This window comes from Coregonus clupeaformis, chromosome 11, assembly GCF_020615455.1.
Source record: "Coregonus clupeaformis isolate EN_2021a chromosome 11, ASM2061545v1, whole genome shotgun sequence".
Classification (NCBI taxonomy): Eukaryota; Metazoa; Chordata; class Actinopteri; order Salmoniformes; family Salmonidae; genus Coregonus; species Coregonus clupeaformis.
In genome coordinates, this window is record NC_059202.1 from 26,238,106 (window position 1) to 26,250,784 (window position 12,679).

Sequence of the window (12,679 nt, forward strand, 5' to 3'; positions counted from 1 at the left end):
GGTAGGGGGTAGGGGGTTAGAGGGGTAGGGGTTAGAGGGGTGGGGGTAGAGGGGTAGGGGGGGGTAGAGGAGGGTAGGGGGGTAGGGGGTTAGAGGGGTAGGGGGTAGAGGGGTAGGGTAGAGGGGTAGGGTAGAGGGGTGAGGGTAGATGAGATGGAGGGGTAGGGGGATAGGGGGGTAGAGGGGGTAGAGAGGGTAGAGCGGTAGAGGAGGGTAGCGAGGTAGGGGGGTCACTTTGGGGGTGATGGACATGACCCTTGGTTCACAGAGCTAAGCCCCCTTTTCACCCCGGTAACTCCCCGGTAACTCTCCGACTTCTCAAGCATCCCCCTTTTCCCTAACACCACAGGGCCATGACAGCAACAATATTGGAACCATTTTCTGAAGGGGGGGGGGGGCCTGGGCTGCTGTCGGGGACAAAGGGCCACACAATGCGGGCCTGGCTAGGCACTATGAGGAGGAGTGCATTAAAAACAGCTCAGGAAGGGGAAGAATCGGCAGACACTGAATGCCAAATTTGAACTCGCTTTTCTTTTTGTTGCCAGTCCTCTGTCTCTCCTCCACTCCTCTTTTCCAGGAACGACAACATCCTGCTGAGTAGAATAAGCCCACTGGTTAGGGGTGGAACATTTAGACGTGAGTGAGTGATGGGCCAGGGGTGCTGTGTAAAATAAATTATTTAGCAAATTATTTTTTATTTCTGCTGAGACGCACTTTTAAATGGATAGTTGTTGGCTCAATGACTGGAAGTCTATGGGACCAGCTACAGTAGTATGTTACTGTGCTAATGCTAGTAGCAATGCAACCGGCCTGGCAAACCTAGCCCTGTCCTGCCATGCACATGGACACACCGCACCTGGGTTATGTGACCACGGAAGGGGAAACACCTCCGACGCAGGGAAATGGGAAGTGGCGTGCATACCACGACCTTGAAGTCAAAGCTGGGCGTGTGTGGGCATGGGGCATCCAGTAGGCGAGGTGTCAGGCCTGTCTGGCCGTGTTCAACCCGCTGCACCGCGTCCACAAAATTGCAATGACCACAGTCCGTAGCCAGAAGGACACAATTACCCTATCAGGTTCCCTCAGCTAAATATGATTTGACCAATCAGCATAATTTGAAGCGTTCCGCATGAGGTCGCCGGTAACTGGTTTTGCACCGATCTCACCCCGTGAAGCTAAACACCCAGCTAATAGCTCGCTTGCCATTTGACAAATTGAAATTTTAATCAAGGGGTGGAAGGAAATGGGATGCGTCTGGGCGCCACAGAAAAGGACGGCAGGTCAGGCACAAAACACATGGATGGACAAGTCAACCGGAATCTGGAGATAAACGATATGTCTGGGCTCCCCTCTGGTTTGGTCGCTGTATGTTGTGATTGGTCACAGTACGTCTGTTTGATTACGCTTCATTTCACGGGCCATGATTTACCTTGTAACAGCTTAATTACATTGCTTTTGCCTTGTAACTATATTTTGTTTAAATTAAACTAATTAGCGCAAGGAACCATTTGATATCAACTGGTTCACAATTCTATTGAATTACTTCAAAGAAGTACCTGGTAACGATCGTTCGTTTCTCATAAATAGCAGGTAAAGTTGGTTTTGATGCAGAATAGTCATCCGCCACTTCTCTGTGTATACAGGCTGTGCTCTACCTCTCTGGCTCTCACACTGTGGTGTGAACAGCCCGTTCCTGGTTGGTTCCTAGCCCTGGCACTAGCAGGGAACCATGCATGGGAGCCAAATGAAACCACAAAGCAAAGCCTATTAATTAAACCCCTAACGCTATTTTGGCTTCCTCCCCTTCCTCCGCCGCTTCCCACCAAATGAGATCAAATCAACCTTCAAATGACCAGGAAACAAGTAGATCCACCTGACATTCCCTTATATCCATCAACTGAAGAGCGATGGGTTGACAGAGCTGAATATTCTTGACGGGTCACAGCTGTTTCTGTTTGGTGTGGTCAGTGGGGGATCCAAAGTAATTTCTTCCTCGCATATTATTTTCTCTACATAACTTGGGGACATAACCAGTGTGGGGGTGAATCACATGTTCTACTTACAGATGTAGTAGTACTCGTGGCCCGGCCGGAACTCGAAGCCTAGCGAGAATGGGGTGAAGAGCTGGAACTTCTCTGAGAACTTGAGCGGTCCGTTGGGGCTCTGGGGCCGGTTGCACTCCCAGCGCTTGAAGCCCTTCATGCGGTGGTCGCAGGTGGTGTAGCCGTCGTAGTTGACCATGAAGAGGATGTAGCGCTCCATGCGCTCTTGGGGGAGCGGGTCCTCGTAGTGGGGGCAGTAGATGTCCAGGTAGTCGTTGATGGCCACCTCCACTGTGTACTCCCCATGGAGAAACCTGCAGATGAGACATAGGCCAAATATGAACATTAAAAAACATATGTTTGAGTTTGAGTTTGAGTTTATTTTTACAGGGACAGTGCACATTAATCAACGTTTCAGTAAAAGTGCCGGTTTTAGCCAGCCGGCTAATTTTCAACCGCAGTCCCTGGGCAGGTTATTATTATTATGTTCATCAACTGTTATATAAACAGAACACTAAACACGTAATATAAATGTAATAGAGGCATGTACTGTAACAGAGCTCCAGATGAAACAACGTTAAAGTGGGCAATGTTTCTGCCCCTGATGGACCCAACTAAATGACTATGAATTCCACCTAAAGCACTCTCAAGAACAGACTACCTATCAACAGCACCTATCGTCCATCTGATACATACTAACACAGAAAGGTATAAAGACAGCATAACATGGTGCTAATACTCTATGGACGAAGGAGCTGGGTGAGGAGGACAAAGAAGAGGTGGTGAACGGGTGCAGGAGGAGGACAAGGGCCTGGAGGCAGGGGTTCACAGAGTGAGAGCAGCTTCATTAAGCTCTTTCACAGGGCCCTGGCTCTCGCCCAGCTCTGGCCAAATGACTTTGTCGCTCATGGCAATTTCGATACAAATTGAGCACCTGCACGGTGGCACAGATCTGGCCCTCTAATAACAAAATCCCAGAGAGTGCAACCACGTGCAAGTTTACAGGTAGCTATACCGCCCTCGCCCCCATGGCTATTAACTCCATCGCACGAGACCAGGTGAAACGGCTCAAATCACAGCCCAGATGACGATTGTGTGGCTCCATCTCCACTTTCTCCAGGCCCTAGTCCTCTGTCTGGCTCAATCACACTGCACATGGATTTTCCCAATAGTTTTGCGTCCGCAGCTTAAGTGACAAGTCGTTGGGGGCATCGGGCTGCGTGCTACGCCACTGCTTATAACTATAAGTAAGGTACAACTATAAGAAATCTAAGATGTGTCAAATAAATTATGTGCAGCTCAGGGTTCCAGCTATGCATTTGGTTTGCTAACTTACTAGTTAAGTGGCTAGAGGTCAAGATCAAGCTTCTTGGTTACAGCAGAGACATTAAATCCCCTCCTGGATCAAGATCCCTGTTGCCTAAATTGTTTTGTGCGTAAAACAACTAATTTAAAAAAATGTTGTAGTTTTTAGCACCCCTTATGTACACATTCGGTAATTTCATATACCCCGGTATGGTACAGAAACGGTATGACGGTATGAAAATCTGGATACCACCCAACCCTACTTACCCCCCGCCGTTGAGGCACCTGCTCCTAGACCTCACATAGTTAATGCTGTGACCGTAACCAAATTCCTATTCTAAATCACAATACACAATTAACAGATAATCACAAATTAAATCTACGAGATGGTTCTAGAGATGGTTTACACATCAAACTGTTTGTATACATGTGAAATCTGGTCTTGGTGTGTGTACTGTATTTAATTGCGGGCCACTGTGTTTCGTAATTAACCACATAAACTCTGAAGCCAATATGAGAAAAGGTTTGACACACAGACCCAAAATTCACAGACTGACCACCGTATAAGTCACCCCCTGAGTCCCCCTTGGACGGAGCGTCACTTCTCCCTCTCGAATTTCCTTATCAGTCGCGCCATGAGGCCCATAATCCTTCAAAGGGCTCTGGTGGGGAGAAGTGACGTCGCCATTTTGAGTCTTGTAGTGATAAACCCTTGCTCAAACACCAGCCATGTTGGTGAAAGTACCGCCAGATCAGTTGCAGCTCGTGGGCTCAGAGCGTGGAAAAGTGAGGGAGAAGAGGGGACCACCAGGGGGATAGGATGGGGGGTACGGGGTTATGTTATGGAGTGGGGAGAAGGGGGAGAAGGGGGTTGCAGGCAGGCCTGGCATCAGATGACAGGTAATCTGGGGGGGTTGGAATTAGTGTTAGAGGGGCCTATCCAGCTGCTGTGTGAGGATCTTCTCCAGTCCCCCCTTTACTACCCCTGCTGCCCTCCCGGCTCCCCCCCCACACTACTCCTCCCCCCACCCTCTGCTGCCCCCCCGGCTTCTGTTTTTCTCTGAGTGCTGCGGCCATCGCCATCTCTCTTTCGGGATTGAAATAGTCCTTTATTTTTGATAAATCAATATCCTATCCTTCTCCCTCCTTTCCCGCTCTGTCGTTTCCCATGGTTCTTGGCAGCATTGCCAGTCATTAAGGGACAGTGGAGGCAGATCGAGGAAGGGTTTGACGGAGCGATGGAGCAGCATCCAGTCTTTGATTGAGCTCCGTGACACTTTGTTGGAAATGGAAATGACCTCGTTAGGCAGTCAGGTGGGAGGAGAGGAAGAACATCATGACAGATCCAAATATCAATAAAACGGCAGCCAGGGGTGTGTGATGTGTGCGTGTATGTGTATGTGTGTGTTTCTGTGAGTGTGAGGGAGAGCTAATGCATGCAAGCTATCTGTGGTCTTGCAATCACTCGCGCCAGCCTCGGCACTCCCTTCCCCCACTGTCACCTGCATGTCGTGATTGGTGGTTCTGTTGAAGCCGCCCCCCACCTTCCCCCTTTCAGACATTTACAGCAAATCAAATATCATCCTGGCTACAGTTTACTCCTGTCAGGGGGGAGACAGGTTCCACCCTGATGGCTCAATAGGGTCTTGCTCCTGCAGATACCTTCTCAGGACACAGACGCTGTATACGAGCTCAGACAGCTCTAACGGTGCCATAGAGGATGTTGCGTTGCCGCCAACAGCAGCACGGGTGGTGAAATGACATTTAGAATTAGAAGCTATGTACTAGCTAGTGTTGTGTGTGTACTAGCTAGCTATATGTACATACTCAGGGCCGTAACCAGGGTCTGTGTTTTTGTGAGCTCATGTACTGCATTAGTATATAGTTAAAAAACTCTCAAATGCTATTTGGAGAACAGCTAAAACAAGCAAAAATGACCCCAGCCATTATCACATTGGTTGCTGTGGCTTCATTCACACATGGGATTAAAACTATGGGATTAAAAACTTTATTTTTTTCAGTTGTAAAGCTAGTTTCCTGCAATTCGACACATTTTAATACGATATCTGAGTGAGAGTGACTAAGAAAATCAATGGTGGCCCCCTGGAGGTCAGGGCCCCTGGGTACGTGCCATGTGTGCCCGGTTGGTCATTCGGCCATGATTACTACAAGTTTAGATAGACGGCTAGACTAACTAGACTAATTTACCAATCTAAAATGTTTGAACTGAAATGGCTTAATTGAGTGACTGTCAGTGAGTGACACATAACAAAAGGAAAACTGCTGATGCACAACTATGTTTCGAAATTGCACCTTGTGTATTCTACTATTCTAACTCTCAACAGTAAGTTTAGACTCCGGTGACCTCATATGTACTGTAGTTATGGCCCTGTGTGTACTAGCTAGCTAATGTGTGCTAGCTAGCTGCACACGCAACAGTGGTTAACATAACGCCCTGGATCATAGCTAGTGCGCCGACTGGTATGCGCGTAGCACACTGACACCCTGGAACAAAGCTACTGACTCTTGCGATACACCCAACCAACAAATGTCTACAGGTTGCACGCGCACATACCATCTGAGACGCAAACATACCATCTGAGACGCAAACATACCATCTGAAACGCAAGCGCATGCGCTTTGAGGTTTGCAGACCAGGCGGCCTCAGCACGAATAATCAGCAGCTGGATGCTTCTCTGGTGGTTTGCTATGACAGCCTCTAAACATGCACTAGCGCCTGGCCCAGACTCTTCCCTTCCATACACCAAACGCGTTCTCACAACATTCTCACTGCCCTCAATCCAACGTGGACAAGCAAGCACCATGCATGGCGGCCATTTTGTCAACCGCCCGTCCCATTCCTCTGAGATCAGAAACACATGGTGGTGATTGATCAATTTAGCTTTCAAACTATGAAAAAAGACAGGGTGAGTTCCTGGACTTTGAAAGCTCCCAGAGAGTTTCAGTCTTCACAGTCTGTCTGACTACCAACAAACCAAACCCCCCGTGGGAGCTTAATTAATCAGGCCCAATGTTTATAAGTGCATTATAAAGTGTTTATAACTGGGTGATTTAGGAGGGCTGAACTTTAAAAGCCGGCCTGGGTTTCTTGTGTGGTTTTTTGAAGACCACTTCTTCTCTGATTTACTGTCTTGTCAAGCTCAGCTTGGACCTGGCAATGTGGTTTAACTCAGCCCCTCTTTATGATTTCATGGGCTAAATGTTTGTTCGTAAGGCTGTCTGCTTTTGAAGCCATGCATGCAGGAAGAAGGCATCTGCAAAGGGAAGACGTCAAAACCGAACAGCATGGATAATTTAGAACGCTATTCTGACTTCAGGTGGTGGAAAAGAGCTAGGACGCTCTCTTCTGTACTAGTAGGAATTATACAACGCTTCTTAAAGCTTAAAGGGATAGCTCAATAAAATGTATTTGAAAAGAACTACCACTGCAAATTGGAGCTCTATACTTTCATTGTCTAACAACGATTATGTTTCATGTTTAAAAGGGACACAGATATTAAAAATGGCAATAGTGAATTTCAAAATTTCCCAGAAGATACTGTAAACTGCTGCCTTTAAAGTAAAAACATGTTATGACAACATTGTGACCAATCCTTTAAAGCTTGCATTACCATCACCCATGGAAGATAGCATGTGACCAATCATATCAGAACTTCCTGGCCCCCTGGACCAATGAGATGACGTGAGTGGAGAGAGAGAGAGGGTACAATAGAGAACTTTCCCCTCCCAGCATTCCTTTCCCTATCTCTCCCTCCCTGCGGGCCAGTTCACCCCACCACCCAGCAAAAATACAAAAACATGTGCTTTCCGTGCCACCTGCTCGACCCTCTGACAGAGAACTCCAGCTGCTTGTTTGTCTGCAGAACACAGGTCCAGGATGGAACAGGAGATGGTGGTGGTGGTGTGTGTGTGGGTGGATGGGGGGCACATGGGGTAGAACATTACTCTTCAGTTTCTGCCTACAGTACCCCAGATTACTCTCCATACAGATCCTTTATGCCCCTTTAATACCCACACCAATCTGTGTATAGACTCTGGAAGCCTGACGCATGCTATTGTTGATTCGTTTGTAGGATTTTTCCTGGAATTCCAGGATTAACAGCAAAAAGCCAGACCAGGTTTGTTTACATTGTGAAGATTTTGGCAAAAGTCGGTATACGTTGTCTGGGGGTTGCCAGGATCGGTATCCTAGACGTGGAAATTACGTGACTTTTTTTTTTTTTACCTCCGCCGTCCGCTCCTCCATTTTTGACACACACCCAAAGCAAACAGAGGAATTTACTCTGCAATTAACCGATGACCTCGGCAAATTGACTTAATACAAACAAATGGACTTAATAACTTGACACAACCCTTTTAAACACTTCAAACCCATTTTTCATCAGCATGTCATCTGATTACATTGGAGTCCTGGTCTAGGCCTAGCCTTCCTGCCCACAGCAACGTCCAATCTAGGCTCCAGCTAGGGCTGTAACATTTGTCACAAGTATTCTCACTCATTTTCTGGTGCGAGTCCAATGTAAGCACGTTAGCATTAGCGATTTCGGTGGAGAGTTTCCGCGGACAAGTCATGTAACTGAAGTCTCCCTGTGTTTATAATTTAACGAGTTGGAGGGTTGGTGGTGGTGGTGGTGGTGGTGGTGTTGGTGGTGGTGGGGCGGGGGGGGGGTTAGGGGGGGTGAGGGAGAGAGACGGGACAGGAGCGGGTGCTAGGCTGGGGGGGAGAATGTTCCTTTGTGGTCTCACTGAGGCCTGTCTGGAAGCCATTTCCACGTGTTAGTCCTCCGGCCTGGCCTGCATCTGGAGCCCACCTCTCGCCATGTGGAACGTGTTTATTGTTCTTTGTGTCAGGCAGAAACACAGACAGCCCTCCCTCCCTACTCTCCCTCTATCCATCCTTCCCTCCTACTCTCCCTCTATCCATCCTTCCCTCCCTACTCTCCCTACTCTCCCTCTATCCATCCTTCCCTCCCTACTCTCCCTCTATCCATCCTTCCCTCCCTACTCTCCCTCTATCCATCCTTCCCTCCTACTCTCCCTCTATCCATCCTTCGCTCCCTACTCTCCCTCTATCCATCCTTCCCTCCCTACTCTCCCTCTATCCCTCCCTCCTTCCCTCCCTCCCTACTCTCCCTCTATCCCTCCCTCCCTACTCTCCCTCTATCCCTCTATCCCTCCCTACTCTCCCTCTATCCCTCCCTCCCTACTCACCCTCTATCCATCCTTCCCTCCCTACTCTCCCTCTATCCATCCTTCCCTCCCTACTCACCCTCTATCCATCCTTCCCTCCCTACTCTCCCTCTATCCCTCCCTCCCTACTCACCCTCTATCCCTCCCTCCCTCCCTACTCTCCCTCTATCCATCCTTCCCTCCCTACTCACCCTCTATCCATCCTTCCCTCCCTACTCTCCCTCTATCCATCCTTCCCTCCCTACTCTTCCTCTATCCATCCTTCCCTCTCTCCTCTCCCTCTATCCTTCCCTCCCTACTCTCCCTCTATCCCTCCCTCCCTACTCTCCCTCTATCCCTCCCTCCCTACTCTCCCTCTATCCATCCTTCCCTCCCTACTCTCCCTCCCTCCCTACTCTCCCTCTATCCATCCTTCCCTCCCTACTCTCCCTCTATCTCTCCCTCTATCCCTCCCTCCCTACTCTCCCTCTATCTCTCCCTACTCTCCCTCTATCTCTCCCTACTCTCCCTCTATCTCTCCCTACTCTCCCTCTATCTCTCCCTATTCTCCCTCTATCTCTCCCTCCCTCCCTACTCTCCCTACTCTCCCTCTATCTCTCCCTACTCTCCCTCTATCTCTCCCTACTCTCCCTCTATCTCTCCCTCCTCTCCCTCTATCCCTCCCTCCCTCCCTACTCTCCCTCTATCCCTCCCTCCCTCCCTCCCTACTCTCCCTCTATCTCTCCCTCGATCCCACCCTCCTCTCCCTCTATCCCTCTGTAATTTCTGCTGTTATTCCAACTAGGCATGGAGCAATATTCCTATCGAGGCGTTTACACAAACTTAACCTCCAGTTGATGTTCGGCCAACGGCGAGGAAAAGCGTTGCGTCAAAACAAAAACAAACAAACAAGACGAGGAAGATTTGGGGGGAGGGGAGGATACATGGGGGAGGATGCATGGAGAGGATGTATGGGGGAGGATGCATGGGGAGGATGTGGGGGGAGGATGGGGGAGGATGCATGGGGAGGATGTATGGGGGAGGATGCATGGGGGAGGATGTATGGGGGGAGGATGTATGGGGGAGGCTGCATGGGGGAGGATGTATGGGGAGGATGCATGGGGGAGGATGTATGGGGGAGGTTGCATGGGGAGGAAGCATGGGGGAGGATGTATGGGGGAGGATGTATGGGGGAGGCTGTATGGGGAGGATGCATGGGGAGGATGCATGGGGGAGGATGCATGGGGGAGGATGCATGGGGAGGATGTATGGGGGAGGATGCAAGGGGAGGAGGTATGGGGGAGGATGTATGGGGGAGGATGCATGGGGGAGGATGCATGGGGAGGAGGTATGGGGGAGGATACATCTCCCTCTCTCTCTCTCTACATCTCTCAACATCTCTCTCTCTCAATTCCATTTCAATTTAAGGGCTTTATTGGCATGGGAAACATATGTTTACATTGTCAAAGCAAGTTAAATAGATAATGAACAAAATAACAATAATATTTTTTACAGCAAACATTACACTCACAAAAGTTCCAAAATAATAGACATTTCAAATGTCATATTATGTGCAAATAGTTAAAGGAAGATCTCTCTCTCTCTCTCTCTCTATATATATCTCTCTCTCTCTACATCTCTCTCTCTCTACATCTCTCGCTCTCTCTACATCTCTCTCTCCCTCTACATCTCTCTCTCGCTCTACATCTCTCTCTCGCTCTCTCTCTACCTCTCTCTCAACATCTCTCTCTCTCTCTCTCTCTCTCTCTATATATATATATATATATATATATCTCTACATCTCTCTCTCTCTCTCTCTCTCTCTCTCTCTCTCTCTCTCTCTCTCTCTCTCTTCATCTCTCTCAATTCAATTTCAGTTTAAGGGCTTTATTAGTATGGGAAATAGATAATAAACAAAAGTGAAACAAAAAAGAAACAAAAAAAACTGTAAACACTACATTCACAAAAGTTCCAAAAGAATAAAGACATTAGAAATGTCATATCTGCAAATAGTTAAAGGAAGGTCTCTCTCTCTACATCTCTCTCTTCCTCTACATCTCTCTCTCTTCCTCTACATCTCTCTCTCTCTTCCTCTACATCTCTCTCTCTCTTCCTCTACATCTCTCTACATCTCTCTCTCTCTTCCTCTACATCTCTCTCTTCCTCTACATCTCTCTCTCTTCCTTTACAACTCGCTCTCTCTTCCTCTACATCTCTCTCTCTTCCTCTACATCTCTCTCTCTTCCTCTACATCTCTCTCTCTTCCTCTACATCTCTCTCTCTTCCTCTACATCTCTCTCTTCCTCTACATCTCTCTCTCTTCCTCTACATCTCTCTCTCTCCCTCTACATCTCCCTCTTTCCTGCTCTACATCTCTCTCTCCTCCGCTACATCTCTCTCTCCTCCTCTACATCTCTCTCTCTCTCCTCCTCTACATCTCTCTCTCCTCCTCTACATCTCTCTCTTCCTCCACATCTCTCTCTTCCTCTACATCTCTCTCTCTTCCTCTACATCTCTCTCTCTTCCTCTACATCTCTCTCCTCCTCTACATCTCTCTCTCCTCCTCTACATCTCTCTCTCTCCTCCTCTACATCTCTCTCTCCTCCTCTACATCTCTCTCTTCCTCCACATCTCTCTCTTCCTCTACATCTCTATCTCTTCCTCTACATCTCTCTCTCTTCCTCTACATCTCTCTCTCTCTTCCTCTACACCTCTCTCTCTTCCTCTACATCTCTCTCTCTTCCTCTACATCTCTCTCTCTTCCTCTACATCTATCTCTCTTCCTCTACATCTCTCTCTCTTCCTCTACATCTCTCTCTTCCTCTACATCTCTCTCTCTCTTCCTCTACATCTCTCTCTCCTCCTCTACATCTCTCTCTCTTCCTCTACATCTCTCGCTCTCTTCCTCTACATCTCTCTCTCTCTTCCTCTACATCTCTCTCTACCTCCTCTCTCTCTCTCTTCCTCTACATCTCTCTCTCTTCCTCTACATCTCTCTCTCTCTTCCTCTACATCTCTCTCTCTCTCTCTACATCTCTCTCTCCTCTCTCTCTCTCTCTCTCTCTCTCTCTCTCTCTCTCTCTCTTCATCTACATCTCTCTCTCTCTCTACCTCTACATCCCTCTCTCTCTTCCTCTACATCTCTCTCTCTCTTCCTCTACATCTCTCTCTCTTCATCTACATCTCTCTCTCTCCCTCTACATCTCTCTCTCTTCCTCTACATCTCTCTCTCTCCTCCTCTACATCTCTCTCTCTCCTCCTCTACATCTCTCTCTCCTCCTCTACATCTCTCTCTCGCTTCCTTTACATCTCTCTCTCCTCCTCTACATCTCTCTCTCGCTTCCTTTACATCTCTCTCTCTTCCTCTACATATCTCTCTCTCTTCCTCTACAGCTCTCTCTCTCTTCCTTTACATCTCTCTCTCTTCCTCTACATATCTCTCTCTCTTCCTCTACATCTCTCCATCTCTTTCTCTCTCTCTACATATATCTCTCTTCCTCTACATCTCTCTCTCTCTCTCTTCCTCTACATCTCTCGCCCTCTTCCTCTATATCTCTCTCTCTCTCTTCCGCTACATCTCTCTCTCTCTTCCGCTACATCTCTCTCTCTCTTCCTCTACATCTCTCTCTGTCCTCCTCTACATCTCTCTCTCTTCCTCTACATCTCTCTCTCTCTCTTCCTCTACATCTCTCTCTTCCTCTACATCTCTCTCTCTTCCTCTATATCTCTCTAACTCTCTCTCTCTTCCTCTACATCTCTCTCTCTCTCCCTCTACATCTCTCTCTCTCTTCCTCTACATCTCTCTACATCTATCTCTCTCTCTCTCTCTCTCTTCCTCTACATCTCTCTCTCCTCCACTACATCTCTCTCTCTTCCTCTACATCTCTCTCTCTCTCTTCCTCTACATCTCTCGCTCTCTCCCTCTACATCTCTCTCTTTTCCTCTACATCTCTCTCTCTTCCACTACATCTCTCTCTCTCTTCCTCTACCTCTCATTACATCTCTCTCTCTCTCTCTCTCTCTCTTTCCTCTACATCTCTCCCTCTATTCCTCTACATCTCTCTCTCTTCCCTCTACATCTCTCTACATCTCTTTCTCTCTCTCCCTCTTCCTCTACATCTCTCTCTCTTTTCCTCTACATC

At 48.0% G+C, this 12,679-nt stretch overlaps 1 protein-coding gene across 1 annotated transcript in view; it reads right to left on the reverse strand.

Moving 5' to 3' along the window:
• The window catches only part of LOC121576452 (ephrin-A2-like), a 201,857-nt gene that overhangs the window by 14,716 nt on the left and 174,462 nt on the right, over positions 1-12,679 (reverse strand). Inside the window, exon 2 of the mRNA XM_041889603.2 lies at positions 2,064-2,356. Coding sequence (XP_041745537.1) covers positions 2,064-2,356 — 293 coding nt within the window. The remainder of the gene's footprint in view (positions 1-2,063; positions 2,357-12,679) is intronic.